This window comes from Leucopleurus acutus, assembly GCF_964270905.1.
Source record: "Leucopleurus acutus genome assembly, chromosome: 10".
Classification (NCBI taxonomy): Eukaryota; Metazoa; Chordata; class Mammalia; order Artiodactyla; family Delphinidae; genus Leucopleurus; species Leucopleurus acutus.
In genome coordinates, this window is record NC_139153.1 from 67,032,711 (window position 1) to 67,058,175 (window position 25,465).

Sequence of the window (25,465 nt, forward strand, 5' to 3'; positions counted from 1 at the left end):
CCCAGGCCTTCTCTGACAATACCCCAGGTGGCTACCTCATTACAGCTGGGTGAGTGTGGAAGTCTGGGCTCCCTGCTTGGCCTTTGCTGGCATGAGTGGGGATGACACCACAGGTTGGTTTTGTTTTGTTTTGTTTTGTTTTGTTTGGTGTTTGTCTGGAGTAGAGCAGTTATTGGGTGAAAGTTTTCAGTCTTGCTAGTCTTTCCTGGTCCTGTGGCTATAAAGAGCAGACTTTTCTTGGGGCTTTTTTTTGGTCTGCCCGTGTTGGCATTTTGGGTTTCTGGCTTCTTCAGCACCAAGTCTGAGATATATGAGGCAAAGAAGAAAACCCAAGGAATTCACCACTGTGTTGTTCCTTGGGTCTGAGCCAGTTTGTCTTCTTCTCTTCACCTTCCAGAGTCATTTTACGTTTGTTTTGTATATAATTTTCCAAGGTTTTTAGTTTTCTTAGCAGGAGGAATAGGCAAAAGTACATATATTCCATCTTCCTGTAAATGGAATATCTCCTCCTTTATTACATGAAAAAAAAATGACACTCAAACAAGGGGAAAGAACTTGCCAAGGCCACTTAGATAATTAATAGGTTGCTGACTTACTGCCTGTTATTTTGTCTTCAACTACAAGATTGAATATTTTAAACACAGGTATTATATCTTTTTATTTTTTTAATAAATTTATTTATTTTATTTATTTATTTTTGGCTGCACTGGGTCTTCATTGCTGCTTGCAGACTTTCTCTAGTTGCAGCAAGCGGGGGCTACTCTTCGTTGTGGTGCATGGGCTTCTCATTACAGTGGCTTCTCTTGTTGCAGAGCACGGGCTCTGGGCACGTGGGCTTCCGTAGTTGTGGCACATGGGCTCAGTAGTTGTGGCTCACAGGCTCCAGAGCACAGGCTTAGCAGCTGTGGCACACGAGCCTAGCTGCTCCGTGGCATGTGGGATCTTCCCGGACCAGGGCTCGAACCCACGTCCCCTGCATTGGCCGGCGGCCTCTCAATCACTGCGCCATCAGGGAAGCCTGGTATTATATCTTTTTAAAAAAAATTTTTGGTCTCTATTAAAGTACAAATTTCATTTCTCTATACTTGGTAATTATAATTTATTAACGCTTACTATGTGACAGGCTCTGGGCTGAATGCTTTGCATGCATTTTCTCACTTAATCCTCACAAGAACTCTGCAATACAAATATTATTTTTCCCATTTTAAACATGAAGAAACTGAGGCCCACGAAGGTAAGATAACTTAAGTAAGTCACATAGCTGGTAAGTGTCAGGGCTGGGGTCAGCCTACCATATTAGCCTGCCTTTGTAGGCTTCCAATAAGTCCTTGCCTAATAAAAGATGGCCCCAGGGGAAATCAGTGAAAATTAGCTATAGAGCAGGTTAGCTGAGAAGAAAGAGAAATAAAACTGAAATATGTGACTTTAGTTCAGTGGGTGACACTTCAGATGGTAGACTCACAGAAGAAATTAAAAATAAGCCCAAAATAAGGTTTGATATTTTAATAAGTCATTGATATTGCCCATTAGCTGAGTCCCGTCATTGCAGAAAAAGGATTTCAGGTCTGACTCTAATGGTCACTAACCAAAAATATAGTATGTGATCCCATGAATGCTATTCTTGTTGAAAGAATAGAAAGAAATTTTTTAAAACGTGAAATCATGGGCTTCCCTGGTGGCGCAGTGGTTGAGAGTCCGCCTGCCGATGCAGGGGACACGGGTTCGTGCCCCGGTCCAGGAAGATCCCACATGCTGCGGAGCGGCTAGGCCCGTGAGCCATGGCCACTGAGCCTGCACGTCCGGAGCCTGTGCTCCGCAATGGGAGAGGCCACAACAGTGAGAGGCCCGCGTACCGCAAAAAAAAAAAAAAAATAATAATAATAATAATAATAAAACGTGAAATCATGAGTAGAACTCTAGGCCACAGTCCCTGGGACACTTCTTTAGTCTTAGAGTATCAGGGACTGATGAGAATATTGAGTATCTCATCCTAAACCAATGTGGTAGACTTCAGAGGAGGGAGAAGTTTTGTTACTGAGGGGATAGCCTATCCACAAGACCCATAAGTTTTTGAAAACTTAAATCACTTAAGTTCCAGATATATCACAATGGGTAACAGGAGCAATTAAAGGAAGGGGTCCACGTGCAGACCCTTTATTTATTTATTGCTTTTTTAGGGGTTCAGAGACTCAGGTCCTACCTGAATAATCCCAGTCAGCAACGTTGTGGATGCCATCACACTCAAGGATTTGTTATAGTTCTCAAAGAAGGAGAGGTTAGAAAAGTCATCCTTGATGAAAGTTCCCAGTATTACGTGGCCACCGTTGAATGGGTACGTCCTCAGGACATTGATCGTCAGAGCACTCACAAGGAAGAATGTACCTATGAAAGAAAATGTTCAGGCAGAAGGTGAGGTTTTAAGTCCAGGTAAACTGACAGATATTGACAAAAGCAAGGCATGGTCTGATGTTTTGTTCTTGATCTGACAAACTTTTCTTATTTCAAAGTGGCCACCAAGAAATAAGAAAGAGCAGGGAAAAGAACTCTGGCTCCACGTACTGTAACGAACTCACAAGTTTTAGATCTTGGTGGTCTAGGTATTAACCTCTTTGCATCATGGGCATATGGAGTAGGATTAAAGAGAAATTGACTAGAAATGTATATCAGGCTCAGTCACTGTGCCTGTTCTTAGAAACGGTAAAACATGAGATGGTGGTGAAAGGATCAGAAAACAAAGCTAATCAATAATAATAAGAAGAAAAATAATACCTAACACTTATGAAGGATTTAATAGGTGCAAAATGACATGGAGCTAAACCTATTTCAAATATAATTTCATTTACTTCTACTATCAGCATAAGGGAGGCAAAGGCAAATCTTACCTTTAAAATACCTAACAGAAACAAAACTCTAGTAGCCCTTGTTATCAGTATTTGGAAATGATTGTAATGTGCTCTGGGAACTTGGAAAAATGGGAATAAAATAGTTCTCTTAGTGTTCAAATGTAAAATCAACACATAATAGATTTTAGGAAAGATATGGAATATTGTCCTTAAAAAAGGCAAAGGAGCACTCAACAGAATGGGATGGGAACTGGACTGAATATACAAACACACCTGGAGAAAAACTGACAGTCAGAATGGTCATTGTTGGTTGCTTGGTCAGTTACACAGTGTGGAAGCTCAGAAAAAGGCACTTTACTGAGTGAATGTTGGCGATGCCCTTCTGAGACTCTCAGGGCATTTTGTGATTTGATTTCTGTATGGGTTCACCTAGGGGAAGTAATTGTGCTAATTATATGAACTTCAGCTAGTCTGGTCTCTGTAACAGTCATTTCCAATTATAAATTAGTAGATGGACTTTTGACTCAGGGAAGAAAAGTGCTTATCCTGTGGGTTTGAGTGCTTTGATTACTATGACAGCATTTTCTCAATGTAAATTAATAATCTGACATGATTATTGTTATTTTTTTTATATAAATTTATTTTATTTATTTATTTATTTTTGGCCACATTGGGGCTTCGTTGCTGCACGCAGGCTATCTCTAGTTGCGGTGAGCAACGGCTACTCTTTGCTGCGGTGCACAGGCTTCTCATTGCGGTGGTTTCTCATGTTGCGGAGCACAGGCTCTAGGCGCGTGGACTTCAGTAGTTGTGGCACACAGGCTCAGTAGTTGTGGCTCACGGGCTGTAGAGTGCAGGCTCGGTAGTTGTGGCACAGGGGCTTTGTTGCTCTGCGGCATGTGGGATCTTCCCGGACCAGGGCTCGAACCCGTGTCTCCGGCAGCAGGCGGATTCCTAACCACTGTGCCACCAAGGAAGCCCTGACATGATTATTATAAATCAGGTCCACAGATTTTGGTTATTAGGGGTACAGCTGAAAAGTGGATCCACTCTAGGAGTTTGGGCAAAATCATTTCTGGATCTTCCAGGTTGAGGATAGTCAGATTCCAACGTGGTAATTTCACCAAGAAAAGTACCTTTTGTCCTATAATTCCTTTAATAGCTTGCTGGCCTGTTTGTCTGGTGGTGACATTAATAATATCACAAAAGAAGTGTTCAATTTCTAAAATCTGAACACTAATGCTATGGATAGAATATCCATCTTCTGCCTCCTTTCTTTCTACCTTAAACATAGCTTTAGCTTGGGTTCCTTAGCAATAAGCAAATGACTGAGATGGAGACTTCATCCACCTCCTGTGGTTCCGGCACTGAACTCACCAATGGACATTTGATGACATGATCCCAAAATTCCATAAATTATTGAAGCACAGAAAGCTGCATAAGAGATATTGAGAGGAGGAACCAGTTGCCTTGCCAGCAAACCAAACGTCAGGCCTGAAAAGTAAGATACTTAAAGTAAGCAAAGGTAGCCTGGCTTTTAAAAGTCACCTGAAATAAAAGCTGTAAAGAATATTTAAAATAAAAATGACCCATGTATACAGCTGACTATGGTAACAGAATCCCTTGGCATACAGCCCTTAATTAGTACTTTTTATTATCTCCTTTGATTTCTAACTTCTATTTTTTTTTTTTTTTGCTGTACATGGGCGTCTCACTGCTGTGGCCTCTCCCGTTGCGGAGCACAGGCTCCCGACGCGCAGGCTCAGAGGCCATGGCTCAGGGGCCCAGCTGCTCCGCGGCATGTGGGATCTTCCTGGACCGGGGCACAAACCCGCGTCCCCTGCATCGGCAGGCGGACTCTCAACCACTGCGCCACCAGGGAAGCCCTTCTCTTCCTATTTTATCACAAGCTCTTACACATCAATTCTAAATCATAGGCTTAAACACCTTTCACTGTGAGGCCTTCATGCAAATCATGGAAAGCAAACATCACAGCAATAAGACCTTTAATTCCAACAGCTCAGAAGAGCCCCATTCTTACCCCCAGTCTAGTACAAGAAGGCCCTAGGAATCCTCCAGGGCTGGAGAAAAAGCTGGAGAACAGGTAAGGATTGTCACACTTAACTGACGTGACTCCAAGTTGGTATGTATTGTCTCTCTTGCATATGCCAACCACTCCAGTCTCTTCCTTCAGCTCCTTCTTCAATACTTACTTTCTTTTCTAAGAAGCACCATGAGAATTTGGAAATTTTGAGGCAAATGGATTAACATTCATGGTGTCATCCTTTGACGTCTCAAGTCCACAGCTCCTGCCCTGAGGGACTCTCTTCAATTTACATCATACCAGTGTGCTCATCAGAAATCAGTTATGAATCCGGTGAGCCAATTTATTGCCTTAAACGAGCAAGGCTTTTTTTAATGGAAAAGTTTAAACTTATTGAAAAATAGAGTATAATGAACCCCCAAGTACCGATCACCCACTTCAACAATGGTCAACTCATGGCCAATCTTGTTTCATCAATGCCCCCATTCCTCTCCCATCCCATATTATTTTGAGGCAAATCCAAAACACTAAATCATTTCACCTGTAGATATTTTCAGTATATATCTTTTTTAAAAACACCCTCTTTTGAGTACAACACCATCATTACACCTAAGAAATTATTAATGGTTCTTTAACATCATCAAATATCCAGTCAATGTTCAAATTTCCCTGATTTCTCATACATGGTTGTACTGGTAGACCACCTCTAAGATGATCTACAATGGCTAATTGGTATTCATGCCCTTTTTTGAGCTCCACCCCTAAAGCATGAAATAACTTACTTCTAATAAATAGGCTACAACAAAAATGATGTCACTTTTGAGATTAGGTTGCAAGACTGTGGCTCCTGTCTTGGTTGCTCTCTGGCTCTCCCTTTCATTCAGGTCATCAGCTGCCAGAGTTGACTTCAAGGGTGTGTGACCTATGCAATCACACAGTGCCCTGGGCTTAGAAAGCCTCCACACTTGGCTTAATGCTCTACTCTGACCATCTTGAAATTCTGGATAATTTCTGAACTAGGGACTCTGCATTTTCACCTTGCACTGGGCCCCATACACGGTCCTACCAGCAGCCGTGTTGTGAGGACACTCAAGCAGCCCATGTAGAGGCCCACATGGCGAGAAACCCAGGCCTGCCAGCAAACACGGGTGAGCCTGGAAGCTGATCCTCCAGCCTCAGTAGAGCCTTGAGATAACTGACAACTTGACTGCCACCTCCTGAGAGAACTTGAACCAGAGGTATGGTGGGTTTGGGGGTGATCTTTTAAAAAAGTTATTTGCTATTATATGTTGTGTTTTGTTTTGTTGATGTTGTTGTTGTTGTGCTTTCTTTCACAATCTTTGTGTTTATATCAAATTAGGTCCTCACATTAGTAGATATGTCTCTTGAGTCTTTTGTAATTTATAGGTTCCCCTTCCACATATTTTCCCTAAGCAAGCCTCAGTTGACTGCAAGTAACAGAAAACCTGCTCAAATCAGCTTGAGCAAAAGAGAAGAATTTTTTTTGACTGCACCGCCCAGCTTGCGGGATCTTAGTTCCTCAACCCAGGCTTGACCCTGGGCCCTGGCAGTGAAAGCACTGAGTCCTAACCACTGGACCACCAAGGAATTCCCAAAATAGGAAATTTATTAAAAGAGGACAAAGGTCAGTTGGGCCTCATCAGAGACTGGAAACAGAACTAAAAAGCCATCAGGGTCCAGGCAGCTATCTCCCCATTCTCTTTGTCTCCAGGCTTACATAGTCTCCTGTCTTTGTTTCCAGTTTGGGGGCCATTATGAACAATACTGCTATGAATATTCTTGTACATGATTCCAGGTGCACAGATGTATAAATTCCTCAAGATGATATACGCTGAAGCATAACTGCTGGGGCATTTACCAGAATATGCCAAACTGTTTTCCAAATGGTTGTACAATTTACATTCCCACCAACACCGTACGACAACTCCCATTATCTACATCTGTATTAGCACATGATACTGTCAGAATTTTTATTTTAGTGTGTATGAGTTAGTTAATTTCCACTTCTACTTCATTGATTACCAATAATGTTGATCAGTTTTACTTAGCAGTGCCTTACACATATGTAGGAATATATATATTATAGATTTAAGTCCTTTGTTGGGTATTCCATGGTTTGCTTTTCAACCTTCATCATGTCTTTGAATAAACAGAAGTTCTTAATTTTTATTTAATTCAACTTAACAGTCATTTCCTTTTAGGCTAGTGCTTTTTGTGTCTTGTTTAAGAAACATTTTCTACCTCACGACCATGAAGATATTCTCCTATATTATTCCAAAAACATCTTTATAGTTTTATCTTTCATATTTGGGTCTTTAATCTAAAAGGAATAGATTTTTGTGTATGCTGTGAGGTAGAGGTCTACAAATTGATGTTTTTCATATAAGTATTCAATTGTTTCACATCATTTTTTAAAAGTCTGTTTCTATAGTGACACATCTGATACAAACCATGCAACATATAAATGTGTGACCCTTTTCTGTTCCACTGGCCTAATTGTCTAAGTCTGTAATACCACACTGTTTTGTTTGTTTTGTTTTTATATAAATTTATTTATTTATTTATTTTTGTCTGTGTTGGGTCTTCATTGCAGCATGCAGTCTTTCTCTAGCTGTGGCGAGCAGGGGCTACTCTGTTGCGCTGTGTGGACTTCTCATTGCAGTGGCTTCTCTTGTTGCAGAGCACAGGCTCTAGGCACGCAGGCTTCAGTAGTCGTGGCATGCGGGCTCAGTAGTTGTGACTCACAGGCTCTAGAGTGCAGGCTCAGTAGTTGTGGCGCACGGGCTTAGCTTCTCCGTGGCATGTGGGATCTTCCCGGACCAGGGCTCGAACCCGTGTCCCCTACATTGGCAGGCGGATTCTTAACCACTGTACCACCAGGGAAGTCCACCACACTGTTTAATTACTTTTTTTAGTAATTAGTCTAGTAATAGTTTTATAATAAATTTAGCAATCCCCATTTTTATTGTGAAATATGTAAATAGAAAGTTCATTAAAACAGATGTTGAGTTTAATAAATATTTATAAAACAAACACCCATGTTATCCCCACCCAGATCTTTAATCACAAATCCATCCCTCCCCACAGAGGTATTCATTATTTTGACTTTTGTGATAATAATTTCTTTGCTGTTCTTTATAGTTTCACCACTGGTATACATATCCCTAAACAGTGTAGTTTAGTTTGTCCACTTTTGAACTTTATATTAATGGAATTACACTGCATACAATTTTTATTTCTGCTTATTTTTCTTATTATTATGTATATAAGCATCTTCCATGTTGCTGTGAGTTGCTTGAGAGTGCTCATTTTCCTTCTGTGTATTCCAATATATGTATATATGAATGCTTATTTATTCTTTCTACTTTTGATGGACATTATCTTAAACATTATAACTTTACATTCAGTCTTGATAGCTGGAGAAGCAAATCCTCCCATGTTGCTCTTCAAAATAATTTGCCTATTCTGGGAAAATGCTATCTTTCAATTAATTTAGGTCCTTATTAATATTTCTCAATAAAGTTGCATATTTTCTCTATAGAGGTCTTGCACATCATTTCTTAGTTTCATTACAACTTACTTCATATTTACTATGCTTTGGTAAATGGTATTTAAAATTCTTTTTTCACTTTCTGTTTCCTGCAGGTATAAGGAATGTAATTGATTTTTATTTACTCATCTTATATCCAGCAACTTTGATAAAATCTTATTAATTCTATTAATTTATCTGTAGATTCTTTTGAATTTTCTACATTAAAAAATACATCTCTATGGGCTTCCGTGGTGGCGCAGTGGTTGAGAGTCCGCCTGCTGATGCAGGGGACACGGGTTCGTGCCCCGGTCCCGGAAGATCCCACATGCCGTGGTGCGGCTGGGCCCGTGCGCCATGGCCGCTGAGCCTGCGCGTCCGGAGCCGCAACAGGAGAGGCCACAGCAGTGAGAGGTCCGCATACTGCAAAAAAAAAAAAAAAATCTACGAATGAAGTATTATTTCTTGCTTTGCAATTCTTTACCCTTATATTTTTTTTCCTTGCTTTAATACACTGCCTGTGAATTCCAGTATAATATCGAATAGCCCTATTTACTCTTTTTTTATTGGCTGCATTAGGTCTTTGTTGCTTCATGCAGGCTTTCTCTAGTTGTGGTGAGCAGGGACTACTCTTCGTTGTGGTGCATGGGCTTCTCATTGCAGTGGCTTCTCTTGTTGCAGAGCACAGGCTCTAGGCGCACGGGCTTCAGTAGTTGTGGCATGCAGGCTCAGTAGTTGTGGCTCGCGGGCTCTGGAGCGCATGCTCAGTAGTTGTGGCACACGTGCTTAGTTGCTCCACATCATGTGGGATCTTCTCGGACCAGGGCTCAAACCCGTGTCCCCTGCATTGGCAGGCAGATTCGTAACCACTGCGCCACGAGAGAAGTCCCTGAATAGCCCTATTTACTCTTGATAAGCAACATGTAGCGTGAGGAGAAAGTCCTTTGAAATGTAGGGTTTCAAATAATTCACCAATGCAGGGAAGGTAAGAGAATTACTTGGTAACGGCCTGAGAACTAAGTGGTCTAAGTCTCAGTTAAGCTTAGGCCATGGAGAAACGAGAGAAACCAAGTCTCCAGACTTTCCAAAACCTTAAAATTTTTTTTAATTTTGAACTAATTTTAGACTTATAGAAAAGCTACAAAAATAATAGAGCATTTCCATATATACCTTACCTAGATTCCTCTAATGTTAACATTGTCATAATCATAGTATAATTATTGGGATCAGGAAATTAACATTAGAAATTTAACTAAATACTTTACTTGAATTTCAACAGTTTTTCCCCTAATTTCCTTTTTCTGTTCCAGGATTCTATCCACAGTTCCCTACTCCATTTAGTTGTTATTTCTCCTTAGTCCTAAAATCTGTTATAGTTCCTCAGTCTTTAATTGTCTTTCTTGACTTTGACACTTTGGAAGAGTATTAATAGATGAGCTATTTTGCCAAATGCCCCTCAGTTTGGGGTTGCTTAGGTTCCTTATGATCATGCTAAGGTTATACATTTTTTTTTTTAATGCATTGGAAATAGCTTTAGATAGCTTTCTATGTTTGGTTTAGACTTTTTTTTAATGCCTATAGGTCATTTTTTTTTAATTAATTAATTTATTTATGGCTGTGTTGGGTCTTCGTTTCTGTGTGAGGGCTTTCTCTAGTTGTGGCAAGTGGGGGCCACTCTTCATCGCGGTGCGCGGGCCTCTCACTATCGCGGCCTCTCTTGTTGCGGAGCACAGGCTCCAGACGTGCAGGCTCAGTAATTGTGGCTCACGGGCCCAGTTGCTCCACGGCATGTGGGATCTTCCCAGACCAGGGCTCGAACCCATGTCCCCTGCATTGGCAGGCAGATTCTCAACCACTGCGCCACCAGGGAAGCCCCTAAGGTTATACATTTTTGATGTGCATACTACAGAAATGGTACTGTGTCCTTTTTAGTGCATCATATCACAAGATTCGTGATCTCCGTATGTCTTACTAGTGGTGGTGATAGCATTGATCACTTGTTTAAGGTAGTTTCTCCCAGGTTCTCTACTGTAAATTAGTGGAGTAGTTGATAAATATCTTGAGGAAGATACTTTGAAACTATGCAAATCCTGTTACATAGATTGCAAACTTTTACCCACTAATTTTAACCTCTGTTAGTGGATTTTATCTCCAATAAGTATTACTATAGTTTTTCACTAATGGTGATTTTCTATTTTCTTTCACATTTGTAAATTGGGATTCTACTGTAAGGAAGAGCCAGCATCTTTTTAATAAGGTTTTCATCATGCAGTATTTTTGTTTCATCTGAAGAAAATTATTAAGTCGTTAGGGCCTACCTGTTTAAATATAAGTAAAACTTTTGAATTATTTACCCTACAAATTATTTCATTATTCACACTACTTAAAATAACACACATTCCCTTAGTCAGTCAGCAGAGTTGCTTCGATTCATTCATTCACACAGTTATGTAATCATTATTCAACAAATATCTTGAGTACCTACTATGTGCCAAATACTGTGCTGGATGCTAGGTATACTTATACATCCTAATGTCATTCTTATTTTGGTACGAAATTATACTGATGACTGGGAAATTTAGCAAAGAAATGTCCTCAAACTTTGACCATAAACGAAGGATGTTTGATAAGTGGTGTCAGTAGAGGACTCACAGGCAAAGCATCAGTGCCAAGAGTTCAGGTCTCTCATTTCAGCACCACATGAATGCTCTAGAGACTTTCTGATACTTTCCTGGAAGTGAATATACACATACAAATGGATCATTTTGGTTTGTATCTGCCATATGAAAAATTTAAAAGGTAAGCCTTTATTCTGGGAATACAAGGCTAGTTCAATATTTTAAAATCAATTCATGTAATCCAGTCTAAAGGGAAAACTTTGACAAAATACAACATTCACTTATGATAAAAATTCTCAGCAAACTAGAAAAGATACAAACTTTCTCCATCTAATAAAGGGCACCTACAAAAACCCTACAGCTAACATCATACTTAATGTTGAACGATTGAATGATTTTCCCCTGAGATCAGGAACAAAGCAAAAATGTCTATTCTCACCACTCTTATTTAACATATACTGGAAGTCTTAGCTAGTACAATAAGCAAGAAAAAGTTATAAAAGCCATTCATATTAGAAGGAAGAAAACATAACTGTCTCTACTCACAGATGATATGACTATCAATGTAGTGAGTCCCAGGGAATCTACAAAAGCTTCTTAGAACTAATAAGTGAGTTGCAGGATACAAGGTAAACACACAAAATTCAATTGTATTTCTATATGCAAACAATGCACAACTGGAAACCAAAAATGTTTTAAATTACCATATACAATATCTCTTCCAAAATGAAATACTTAGATATAAATCTAACAAAATATGTACAGAATCTGTATCCTGCAAACTACAAATGCTGATGAAAGAAATTAAAGCAACACCTAAATAAATAAAGAGACTTATTGTGATCATGGAGTGGAAACTCAACATAATAAGATATCAATTCTCCTCAAAGTAACCTATGAATTTAATCAATGGCTATCAAAATCTCAGAAGGATTTTTTGTAGATATTGACAAGCTGATTCTAAAATTTGTATGAAAGAATAGTTAAAACAATTTCGAAAAAGAACAAAATTGGAGGAATCACACTACCCAATTTTAAGACTCACTAAAAAGATACAATAATTGACACATGATATTGGGAAAGGGGTAGACATATACATCAATGGAAGAGAATAGAGTCCAGAAATAGTCCCACAAAAATATGGCTATTTGATCTCTGACAAAAGTTCAAAAACAATTCATTGGAGAATAGTCTTCTTTAAAAATGCAGCAAAAAATACACCTTGACCTAAACTTCACAACTTATTTAAAGATTAACTCAAAATGGATCAGTTCTAAAAGTAAAGCATAAAATGTAAGACTTTTAGAAGAAAACATAGGAGAAAATCTTTATGACCTGATGGTTAAGTGAAGAGTTTTTATATATGATAAGAAAAGTACAATCCATAAAAGGAAAAAAAATTGATAAATTGGACTTTATCAAAATTAAAACCTTTTGTTCTGCCAGAGATACTGTCAAGAGAATGAAGAGATAAGCTACAGACTGAGAGAAAATATTTGAAAATCACATATCTGACAAAGGACTTGTACTCAGAATATAAAAAGAATTATCAAAAATTAACAATAAGACTGGGCTTCCCTGGTGGCGCAGTGGTTGAGAGTCCGCCTGCCGATGCAGGGGATGCGGGTTCGTGCCCCAGTCCGGGAAGATCCCACATGCCGCAGAGCGGCTGGGCTCGTGAGCCATGGCCGCCGAGCCTGTGCGCCCGAAGCCTGTGCTCCGCAACGGGAGAGGCCACGGCAGTGAGAGGCCCGCGTACTGCAAAAAAAAAAGGGATCGAAGGACAGCAAATAAAAACATGAAAAGATGTTCAACTTCATTAACCATTAGGGAAATGCAAATTAAAAACACAATGAGATACCACTACATATCTCTTAGAATGGCTAAAATAACAGATACCAAAAAGTAGACCTCATCAAAGTTAGTAATTTTGCTCTGTAAATACTCTGTTAAGAGAATTAAAAGGAAAGTTACAGACTGGGAGAACATATTTGCCAAACACAAAAGACAAAGGACTAGTACCTAGAATATATAAATAACTCTCAAAACTCAAAAGTAAAAATGCAAACAGTCCAGTTAGGATATGAGCAAAAGACAAGAAGAGCCATTTCATTAAAATGTATAGATGGAGAATTAGCATATGAAACGATATTAAACATCATTAACCGTTAGGGAAATGCAAACTGAAACCACAATGAGATCTCACTACACACCTATCAGAATGGCTAAAGTAAAAACTAGTGACTACACCAAATGGTAGTGAGGATGCAGAGCAACGGTATCACTCACACATTGACAATAGGAATGTAAAATGATACAACCACTCTAGAAAATAGCTTGGCAGTTTCTTAGAAAATTAAACATGCCAACTACTATACAATCCAACAATTGCACTCCTGGACATTTATCCCAGAGAAATGAAGACTATGTTCACTAACCTACATACAGATGTTCATAATAGTTATATTTGTAATAGCCAAAAACTACAAACAATCCAGATGTCTTTCAAGGGTGAAATTTTAAGCAAACTGTGGTATATCCATACCATGGAATACTACTCAGAAATAAAAAGGAATAAACTATTGATATACACAACAACCTAGATGAATCTCCAGAGAATTATGATGAGTGAAAAAAGCCAATACCAAATGGTTACACACTGTATGACTCCATTTATGTAACTTTCTTGAAATGATAACATTATAGAAATGAAGAAAAGATTAGTGATTGCTAGGGATTAAGGAGGGGATGGGGGCAGAGAGCAAGTGGGGGTGACTATAAAAGGGCAATATGAGGGATCCTTGTGGTGGTATAAATGTTCTGTATCTTGACTGCATCAATGTTAACATCCTGATTGTGAGACTGATCTATAGTTTTGCAAGATTTACTACTGACGAAAGTGGGTAAGGCATACAAGGGACTTCTCTGTGGTTTCTTACAAATTCATGTGAATCTATAGTTAACTCAAAATAGAAAGCTTAATTTAAAAATACTGACAATATCAAGTGCTGAAAAGGGTGTGGAGGAACTAGAATTCTCATACATTGCTGGTGGAAATGTAAAATGGTAGGTACAGCCACTCTGGAAAAACAGTGTGGCAGTTTCTTACAAAGTTAAACATACACTTCCCATATAACCAACAATATCACTCCTGGGTTATTTACCTTAGAGAAACGAAAAATATTTTCAAACAAAAACCTGTGCATGAATGTTCACAGCAACTCTGTGATGGCCCAAAACTGGAAACAAAATGTTCGTCAATAAGTGAACGATGGACAAAAAACTGTGATATAGCCATATAATGGAATATTGTTCTACAATAAAAAGGAATAAACTATCAATGCACATAACAATTTGCATTAATTTCAAAGGCATAAAGCTGAATTAAAGAAGCCACCCTTCAGAAGTTACATACTGTATGAGTCTATTTACATGACATTTTCGAAAAGACAGAACTATGGTGATGGAGAAGAGATCTGTGGTTGCCGGGGGTTAGAAGTTAGTGGAGGATGTGACTAAAAAGTGATGGCACAAGAGAGTTTTGGGGCTGATGCAACTGTTATGTAACTTGACTGTGGCGTGGTTATACAACCCTATACCTGTGTTTAAATTAATAGAACTGTATGAAAGAAGTAAATTTTACTGTATGATAATTAATTAATTATTTTAAAGGGATCCCTTTTCTCCAACTAACAGCCCTATGCCAGAGTTGGATTTCAGCTACCACTGGCCCCTTTGGTTGGCTTCATTTGTGCTTTACAATCACAAGTTTCAACACTGCTTGGTTTGCCCCAGAAGAATAGAGAAACAGAGGTGTTTAAAGACTACGTAGGGAATTGTGAACTACTCTGAGTAACGGATTAACACAAAATCCTTTCTCTTTCTCTGATCAAGTTGATCTTGGGTTAACCTTCTAGCTCTGTTTCTTTGGAAACCTGATAATGGTGGAATGTCAGCTGTGTTACCAGCCAACATTAGTTATGGTAAAAGGAGCCTGATTAGTATATTCTACCTGGACCAAGGGGACTATGAATTAAAGATTAATATCTTGTGGGAAGCCTTAGTTTTGAGCTTCTCAGAGCACAATGACGCTTGTAACTGGGCATGTTGCTGTGGGACCCATGGAGGCATCAGTTATGGGAATTACAAGAGATGTTGGTTTCTATTTGGGAAATGAGGCTTCTTAAGCCCAGATAGCTCCCGTACCTATCTGTGTGATCTTGTTGTGTCATATCTGAACTGCCGTTTGTACGACCAAAGAATAACCCCTGAACTGCTGTGTGTGTAACTTGCTGAAGGGAAGCTAGCATGCTGTGTTTCCTATCCTTCACCTTTTTAAGTAAAACCAATGCCAAGTGAGATCTATTGGAGTGAGCATAAAATGACTAGTTGAGCAAAAAATGACCATGAGCAGACATTACAAATACTCTAGAAAGTATCAGGGGTCTAAACTAAACTGAGACTTTGGAACTACCCTAGAAGAGTTAGAAATTTGGCAGGTAAGGAAACAAATGGTAATGATGTGAATGGAATTCACATTTTTTTTCTATTCATCTAGCACAAGTAATTTGTTTACTCTGGGCAAGTGACCAGGTCTGGTGTATTGTCTGTGGGTGAAAAATCTTCGTATCTTTCTTACCTTGGGGAACTTGCACGAGGCCAACACTTATCCCAGCAAGTAAGTCTCCAAGAAGCCAATCCTTGAATCGATAAAAACACATCCACTCTAGGAAGGGAAAGATGGTAAGCATGCATCTTCGAAACTTGTACCATGAGCAGCTGTGAGAAAGAACAGGGACTTGATTAGGTTCTCCAAAGAAAAAGCCCACATGGCCAAGAAAAGGCATAGTGAGTACCTTCTTCTTCCCCTACAACAGAGTTTCTTTCAACACTACTGATATTTGGACATATTGGACTGGATAAGTCTTTGTTGTGAGGCTGTCCTGTGCATTGTAGGATGTTTAGCAGCATCTCCGATCTCTACCCATTAGATGCCAGTAGCATCCCCTCCCCTAGTTGTGACAATGAAAAATGTCTCCAGACACTGCTAAATGTTCCCTGGGGGACAGTATCACCTTCAACTGAGATCCGGTGCCATATGTATGACAAGAACTAGGCCTTGTAAGTCCAGCATACGAATCAGGCCTGTGGTTTTACAGAATGTTTGAAAAGAATTCAACCTACCAAAATTTTCCAGTAGAAAAATGGACTGTTATGGCTTTCTCTTGGTAAGGACAGTGTTTTGAGATGTGCTATTGGTGGGTGGCAAAGAATTAACACATTCACATCATTCCTGTATACTAAAATTTTTACCAAGCATTAACTCTACATGGCTTTGACCTGTAACATGCAGAAATTTACAGAAAATATAGAATATGGAGTCTTGTGCTTATGGCATTAGCCATGGAAAGAAAAGGGAATAAAATAAGGCCTTATTATCTTTTAACCCAGTGGATAACGACCAGAAGCAATTTTGTTCCCTAAGGGACATCTGGTAATGTCTGGAGACATTTTTGATTGTCACGACTCGCATCTAGTGGGTAGAGGCCAGGGATGCCACCAAACATCCTACAATGCACAGGACAGCCCTCCACAAGAAATGATTTCACGGTCCGAAACGTCAACAGTACTGAGATTGAGAAAACCTACTTAAACCTTTAGATCATCAAAGCAGCAGAATCATTGTAAACCAATCAATCAATCTGTTAATCAATTAATCCACTAGTAAAGCTAATATGGTTTTAAATTGCTTTTTGCTATTTATATCTCATTATGGGCTGAAAACAAAGAGTATGGAGATTTTTCATGTATGAGCTATCTCTGAATAATTGCGATTTGACTGTAGCAACAAATATAACTTCAGTGTATGCAAGGCTAAAATGTGTGCTCAGAAAAGAAGTAATTTCAATATGCTTGACTCTAACAACTATGAGCATTACAGTCCCTAAGGTAATTAAGGCCAAAGAAGTGTAAATGTCTTTGCCAAGGTCACAGTAACAAGTGTGGGCAGAACTGGGGCTAGAATCCAGATTTCGTGATTTTTAGTTCAGTGTTCTATCCAGTCTATTACCATCACAGTTCCTATCGACAGCTGTTGAATTCTGCTCAGGAGCCAGAAGCAAGACCATAGGTTTAGAAAGAACAACACATTGCTATTTTTATGAGAATCCCTGGGTGTGGAGAGTGTGCTGTCTCCAATTACGGCCCTCTATGGGGGAGAATACAGCATGGCATTGGGACAATTTGTTTCTGCATCTGGTCCAGTGTCCCTTCCTCTCCATGTGCCACCCTGGAAGACCAGCGACCCTAGGGAGAGTCATCAAAGCTCTCTGACATGGCAAAAAAATAAAATGGACATGGAATAATGAGGACCTAAGACTGACAGGGATCAAGGAAGGAGTTAGAGGAACAGAAACTGAAGCTGGTGGTGGAAGAGTTATAAGCACTTCGACATGAATCTGGATCCTAGTTAAAGCATCTTAAAAGTGAGGAATGTAAGAGTTGATGTGAAAGCACAGGGGAGATTTTTTTAAAGAGAGGGAGTATTGCAGTTGGGTAACTAAAAGGGAGAAAATGAAGGAAGATATGAGGTTTTCTGCAGAAAGGAAGAGATGAAATTAAAAGATTATTATTTTACTATTTGCTAGGTGCTTTACAAATATTCTTTAAATCCTCACAATTGCCTTATAAGGTAGGTGCTTTTATCATCCCCATTTTATAGATGAGGCTACTGAAGCACCATAGGCATGGATAGCTTACCTAAGGTCACACAGTTGGAAAGCAGCAGAACTGGGATTCAGAACCAGGCAATCTGGCTTCTTAGCCTTGCTCTTAACCACAGTGCTGTGCTACCTTTCAGGTTAAAATTCAGAAGTGGATATAACTGTTTGTTTTAGAAGTAGGGAATAAGCACTGCTATAAAAACCCATGGGAGGCAGTGTGAGTCAGATTTAAGGGTCTAAGGATAGGGCAGCTGGAGGGGAATAAGGCTGAAATTTCTTTGGTAGTACCTGTTTATGATGAGGTATAAGTCAGGAAAAGATTATCCTTTTGTAGAGACAAAACCAATGTGGCCCCCAAATGCTCTCTTTGATATATGACCTCTGACCCATCCTGGAGCAGATAAAATGAGAGTTGTGATATAGGACAGGGGAGTGACATCCAAAACCACAACTTGCAAAAGGCAGGATATGGGCAAAGGAGAAGGCTCAGAGGGAGGAAGGTCTGCAATAGGGCTGCGTGGAGGCCTTCTTCACTTGTCACCTAACTCATGCCAATTATGAGTGATAAATCAAGGAACAAGAGGGACTAATAAATCTGGAGTGTGAGTGAGGACAGGTTGAGTAGTTAGGGTTAATATCATGATGTAGGTCACAAAGGGTTTTTAACCTGAGGTCCATGGATGATCAAGGTGTCTCTAGATAGAATTCATGGGGATATGTGACTTTAGGAAAAATTATATCTTTATTTTCACTAACCTCCTAACTGAAATGTAGCATTTCCTTCAGTTATGAACATTGACAACAAACCACAGTAGTATCAGCAGAGCTTGACTTCTTCACCAATAGAATCACAAATATCTTCATATTACATTAAAATTGCTGCAGATACCTTAAAATAGCATTTATATTCATCATTACTTAGAAAGTATGGTAGTTATTAGACCCACAATCATTAAATATAATTTTTGGATATTTTCATATTTTGATAACTATATTTCAATATAACTGGTTTCCTTTATAATACTATGTATTTTATGCATTTAAAAATATTCTGGCCAAGACCATTCAATGGAGAAAGAATAGACTCTTCAACATATAGTGCTGGGAAAATGGGATAGCTACGTGGAAAAAAATGAAGCCAGACTCTTACTCTATACCATATACAAAATTAACTCAGAATGGATCAAGGATCTAAATTTAAGAGCTAAAACTATAAAACTCTTAGAAGAAAACAGGGGAAAATCTTCATTACCTTGGATTTCACAATAGTTTCTTAAATGTGACACAAAAATCACAAGCAACAAAAGAAAAAAATAGATAAATAGCATTTCATTAAAATGAAAACTGTGTACACAGGACACTATCAACAGACAACCTACAGAATGGGAGAAAATATTTGCAAATCATATATCTAATAAGGGTTTAATATCCAGAATATATAAAGAACTCCTATAATTCAACAACAAAAAGATAAACAACCTAATTTTTAAAAGGGCAAAGGAAGTAAATAGACATTTCTTCAAAAAAGATACACGAGTGACCAATAAGCACACGAAAAGATGCTCATCATATTTAGTTATTAGGGAAATGCAAAAAAAAAAAAGCAACACACAATGTGATACCATTTTACACCTACTAGTATGGCTATAATTAAAAAAAATGGAAAATAACAAATGTTAGAGAGGATATGGAGAAATTGGAACACTTGCTGATGTGAATGCACAATGCTGCAGCTGCTGTGAAAAAGAATTCCTCAAAAAGTTAAACAGGGGCTTCCCTGGTGGCACAGTGGTTGAGAGTGTGCCTGCCGATGCAGGGGACACAGGTTCGTGCCCCAGTCCGGGAAGATCCCACATGCCGCGGAGCGGCTGGGCCCGTGAGCCATGGCTGCTGAGCTTGCGCGTCCGGAGCCTGTGCTCCGCAACGGGAGAGGCCACAACAGTGACAGGCCCGTGTACCGCAAAAAAAAAAAAAAAAAAAAAAAGTTAAATATATGATCCAACAAGTCCACTCTTAGGTGTATACCTAAAAGAATTGTAAGCAGGGACTTGAACAGATACTCCTATGCCAATATTCATGGTAGCATTATTCACGATAGACAAAAATTGGAAACAACCTAACAGATGAATGGATAAACAAAATGTGGTACATACATACAATGGAGTATCATCAGCCATAAAATGAAATGAAGCACCGATCCACGCTACACCATTGTGCTAAGTGAAATAAACCAGACATGAAAGACAAATATTGTCTGATTCCATTTAAATGAAATATTTAGAATACACAATCCATAGAGACAGAAAGTAGAAGAGAGGTTACCAGGGGCTGGAGGAGGGGGAAATGGGGAGTTATTGCCTAATGGGTACAGAGTTTCTGTTTGGGGTGATGAAAAAGTTTTGGAAATAGATAGTGGTGATGGTTGCACAACAACGTGAATGCCATTAATGCTGCTAATTTGTACACTTTAAAATGGTTAAAACAACAAATTTTATATTATATATATTTTACCACAATTTAAAAAAGTAAAAAAAAAAATATTCTGAAAGGATGTTCATTAGCTCTGATAGACTGCTAAAAGGTTCACAGCACAAAAACAGGTTACGGGCTCCTGAACTATAGGGTTTACATAGTCATTCTGCTATCATTAATTATTTCACCACGGTTGCTTTCGTTGTTGTTGTTAGGAGACTGGCAATAGTGGTTAATCAAACAATGTATTTATTAAATACCATCCCTAGATGCTGTGGGGGACAGCCAAGGTCTTTATGTCCATGAAGTTTATAATCAACAAGGTGCTACAAGGGACTTCCCTGGTGGTGCAGTGGTTAAGAATCTGCCTGCCGATGCAGGGGACACGGGTTCGATCCCTGGTCTGGGAAGATCCCACATGCCACGGAGCGACTAAGCCCGTGTGCCACAATTACTGAGCCCACACGCCACAACTGCTGAGCCCACGCGCCACAACTACCGAAGCCTGCACACCTAGAGCCCGTGCTCCATAACAAGAGAAGCCACCGCGATGAGGAGCCCGCGCAGCAACGAGAAAGCCAGTGTGCAGCAACAAAGACCCAACACAGCCAAAAATAAAAATTTTAAAAAGCAAAAAAAAAAAAGAAGGGGGCTTCCCTGGTGGTGCAGTGGTTGGGAGTCCGCCTGCCGATGCAGTGGACACGGGTTCGTGCCCCAGTCCGGGAAGATCCCACATGCCGTGGAGCAGCTAGGCCCGTGAGCCATGGCCGCTGAGCCTGCGCATCCAGAGCCTGTGCTCCGCAACGGAAGAGGCCACAACAGTGAGAGGCCCGCATACCGCAAAAAAAAAAAAAAGAAGGTGCTACAAGACAAACCACAAGAAAACTGTAGAGGAATTATGCAATAAGCTAAGGGTTCTGATGACAGGAATTCAGAGGAGGAAAACAGAAGTAGGCACCAAAGGTGTCAAGTAGAGTTTTAGGGCTGCCAGCTTGGTGGCAGCTGAATGATCGCACACACGCACCGGCACTGGACATGGTGACTGATGGTGCTGATGTCGATGTCCAACTTCCCAGAGAAAGCGGTCTTCCTTCTGTACTCCTGTTGAAAGTTCTCCTCATTGTACACATCTCGCTTCACATCATACATGAAAGAGTTTTGCCTGTATCTAGAGCCCAAACTCTGGAAGCTCCTCTCTGGTTGCATCATTCCTGGATAAGTGGAAAGAAGTTAAACAAAGAGTTTTTAAAAAGTCTAGATCCTTGGCACATTTTTATGGAAATAAACATTCCATTTATTGTATAATTTTATACTTAAAACAACCCTATAAAGAAAGCAAGGTATATATTATTTTCATTTTCAAAATGGAGAAACCAAAGCCCAGAAGTTTAAACAACCTTGGTTTTTGAATAATTAGAGTCAGGACTAGAACCCAGGTGTCCAGCTAGAAAGCCTAGTTTTCTTTATATTCAATTATGTTGCTATGTTGCAGGGGAAAAGATTAAGAGGTAAAAGTATAATCACCAATTTTCACTGAAAATGCTAAGGGTTAAAGGGTCAACATAGTGTCTTTTAATTCCTTTTCTCTCTAAAATAGCATCCATCATTATCCCTTTACCCTTTTCCTTTCTTCATAGAACTAACCAGTACCTGATTCAATATTTGTCTATTTGTTCATTGTCTGTTTCCCACACTAAAATGTAAATCCAAGAGGCAAGACTTTGTTCATGGCTGTATCCCCAGAGCCCAGGATAATGCCTGACGCTTAGCAGGCCCTCAACAAGTATTTCTTGAATTATGGTCAAGTATCCAGTTAGTGGCATCATGATGTAGCAGAAAAGCACTGCACAGGATATCAGGATTCTGGAGTTCTAGCCCTGGCTGTTTTTCTAACTAGCTGTATGACTGGGGGCAAGTTTCTTAGAAAGTGAATTTCAGTTTCCTTGTCCATAAAATGACATGGTTTGACAATATGATCTCTAAGGTCACTTTAAGCTTTAAAAATCTGTAGTATCATCCTGCTGTTTTAAAGAGAATGAGAAGAAAGAGTTAATGAGGATGGATATAGATCCATCTCTGGGAGAAGGTATAACTGTTCTTGATCATCTGTGTTTCTGAATAATAAAAACAGCATGAACTCTAATATTCTTCCACACAAATGTGTAAAAAGTATACATATATATATTTTGCATAGTTATAAAATATATAGGTAAACACTCAAATTATGCAGATTACACAAGTAGTTCTTGTATAGGTGAGGCTGCAAACAAGTTCAATGTATCAGCAACATTTGTTTTCCATCAGAATTATCCTGTATCTTCAGCAGCAGAAACATTATCAACACCAACATTTGTAGAGCACTTATTATATACCAAGGATTGCACTAGATTTTTTTCATGAGTTATTTCTTTTAATTCCAACAACAATCGTAGTACTACTATTATCCTCATTTTATAGGTGATAAAACTGAGGTTTTGGAAAAGTTAGGTAACTTGACCATAGTTATATAATGTATGTTTACTCTCAAAGCATTGGGTAGCAGGGGTGAGCTGTATAACACTTATGAACTAATGATCACAAATTCAATAAAGTGAGTGTGGTTAGGGAATACAGAAGAGGATGGAAGAGGTATTTTACAATGTATTAAGAGAATCAGTACTTCGTGTCTTACAGAAAAAAAAAGCAGAACTGTATACTAAAACATAAGTAATATTTTTCCCTTTCTTTCCTCCACCCATAGGAATATTGATCCAGTCTTCCTTACTTTTCCTATGTAATCTTACAATAAACTTCTATGACTAGAATATATCTGTTCCTGGCAACTGAAAAGAGCCTAATTAACTTGCTTATTATATTGAGATTATAAAAATTGCCATCCTGGGTTAGATGCAGTGTCTAGAATCCAGCATTTTGTTTCTGAAAGTAGCACGAAGCAGGCATGAAGCAGGCAACATATGAACATCAAGCATAGTGGAAACAGTGGGCCTGGGACAGGTAGCTGCAGCTACTCAACTGCAGCAATTGTTGCCATGGGTCATGTGGGGTCCAGCATGGCCAGATCTGATCTTTTCCCAGAGAAGTCATAATTCCAGATTTTTATGTGAAATCTTCTGACTTTTAAATGTTGTTGATTACCTTACATATTTTTAAAAACACGGTACACATCTAACAAAACATCTCTGCAGGCTAGATTCAGTCTGTGAACCACCAGTGTGTGACTTCTGTCCCCAGAGCCTTGTTGTTAAAGACAAAATATCCTTATCTCCTCCCATCACAAATTATAGTTTATACCCCAAGAATTTCTCTCTCTTTCAAAGCTAAAGCATTTATGTTTTCTGTTGTCGCACCCTTAGGAGGTATTATATCTCATCAGTTCACTTATGGAAAGAAGGATTTCATTTTATTGTCTTCAGTCTACATCATTTATATTTCAAGAGGTGGCCACCATCTACTAGACCAGGATTTGGTGGGGTTGTCTGCTTTCATTTTCACAATCTTGTGAATTTCTACCATATGCATTCTTGGCCTTCATTTATTTCTGACTGACGAATGCTATTTCACCTGTGGTCGATTAATTCAGTGTTCCACAAACATTTGCTGAATGCTAGGTGCTCTGAGGATACAAAAGGACAAAGACTTGGGACTTCCCTGGCAGTCCTGTGGTTAAGACTGTGCTTCCAATGCAGGGGGCACAGGTTCAATCCCTGGTCAGGGAACCTCAGACAAAAAAAAAAAAAAAAAAAAAAAGGACAAAGACTCTACAATTTAGTAGAATAAAATTACCAACATATGGTGCTATAAGACTTTAGAGGTGGGAAAGACAGGAATTAACATTTATTGCTGGCCTGCCATATGCCAGCTTCTTCACACACATCATCTCAAAAGATAGGTATTATTTTCCTGATAATGATTATACTCATTTCACTTGTGAGTTTAGCGGGTTCCTCAGAATCATATAACTATTAAACAGCAGAGCCAGAATCTGAACCTGGTCTTTGTGATTCTAAAATAGATGTCACATCTAATGCCACATGATCTCCTATAGAGTGGGATTAATAACCCCAACCTAGAAGGATGAGGAAGTCCTCCTAGGGGAGATATGGTTTGAACTCTGCTCTGGCTAAGCTGGGGGCAGGGAAGAGAATAAGGTATTTCAGAAAGAGAACAGGATAAAATTACAGAGATAATATAAGGCAAGTAATTCAATAGGCCTGAATAAAGTCAGTGTCAAACCCAAAAAAGTAGGTTGAGGCCTACTTCTGGAGGGTCTTGAATGTTGGGCTGAACCTGGACTTTTTAGCTATTTAAAATGTTCGAGAAGGAGTAGTAATATGCACAGAGATGTGTTTTGGGAAGATGAATCATATCAGTGGTATAGTCTAGAGCTGTGCTGCCCAGTACGGTAGCCACTGGCTACCTGTGGCTATTTAAATTAAATAAAATTAAAATTAAATGAGGGACTTCCCTTTCGGTCCAGTGGTTAAGACTCCACGCTTCACTGCAGGGGCCACGGGTTTGATCCCTGGTCAGGGAACTAAGGTCCCACATGCCGCGTGGCACGGCCTAAAGATTATAAATAAATAAAATGAAAAATTCAGCTCCTTAGTCACACTAGCTACATTTCAAGTGCTCAACAGCCATGTGTGGCAGGGGCTACTGTACTGGACAGGGCAGGTATAAACCATTTCCATCATCACAGAAAGTTCTACTGTACAGCACTGGAGATAGGAGAGACTGAGGCAAAAAGACCAGTGGGAGCCCATTACTACCATGGTAGTCTAAGGGAGAGGCAATCAAGTCACAACTCATGGGACCACAGTCAGGATGGCTAGGAGGGGCAGGTAGAAAGCTGTCTTTAAAGGACTTATCATATGACTGGATAAAGGCAGCAAGGGAAAACACATAATTTCCTTATTGTTTTGTTTTTAGTAGTCATCTCTGAAATTTCTTCAGTTCCATTATGTCTTTCTTGACTTCACAGAAGCCCTACTGGCTTGTTTTTATGCACTAGCAGGACCCTTCCCTATAAGGTATGATGATCAGAAGCTGTTACTGACAAGTGGCAAATGTACTTTAACGTGGAAAAGATGATGCATTTCCGAAGAAAGTAATCCCAACTATACTGATGGGATAATGACCTTTCAGCTGAGACACAACAAAAAAGGGAATCTCGGTTACTGACTCCTACAATTCCCTGATGCTTCCTGCCATCAGAC

At 39.3% G+C, this 25,465-nt stretch overlaps 1 protein-coding gene across 1 annotated transcript in view; it reads right to left on the reverse strand.

The window, feature by feature from the left end:
- The window catches only part of SLC26A8 (solute carrier family 26 member 8), a gene marked incomplete at its 3' end in the record, with an annotated part of 71,761 nt that overhangs the window by 45,136 nt on the left and 1,160 nt on the right, over window positions 1-25,465 (reverse strand). The window contains exons 2-5 of the mRNA XM_082847554.1: window positions 21,274-21,460; window positions 15,695-15,834; window positions 4,221-4,337; window positions 2,201-2,382 (exon numbers count right to left, since the gene is read on the reverse strand). Coding sequence (XP_082703680.1) covers window positions 2,201-2,382; window positions 4,221-4,337; window positions 15,695-15,834; window positions 21,274-21,458 — 624 coding nt within the window. The 5' untranslated portion in view covers window positions 21,459-21,460. The remainder of the gene's footprint in view (window positions 1-2,200; window positions 2,383-4,220; window positions 4,338-15,694; window positions 15,835-21,273; window positions 21,461-25,465) is intronic.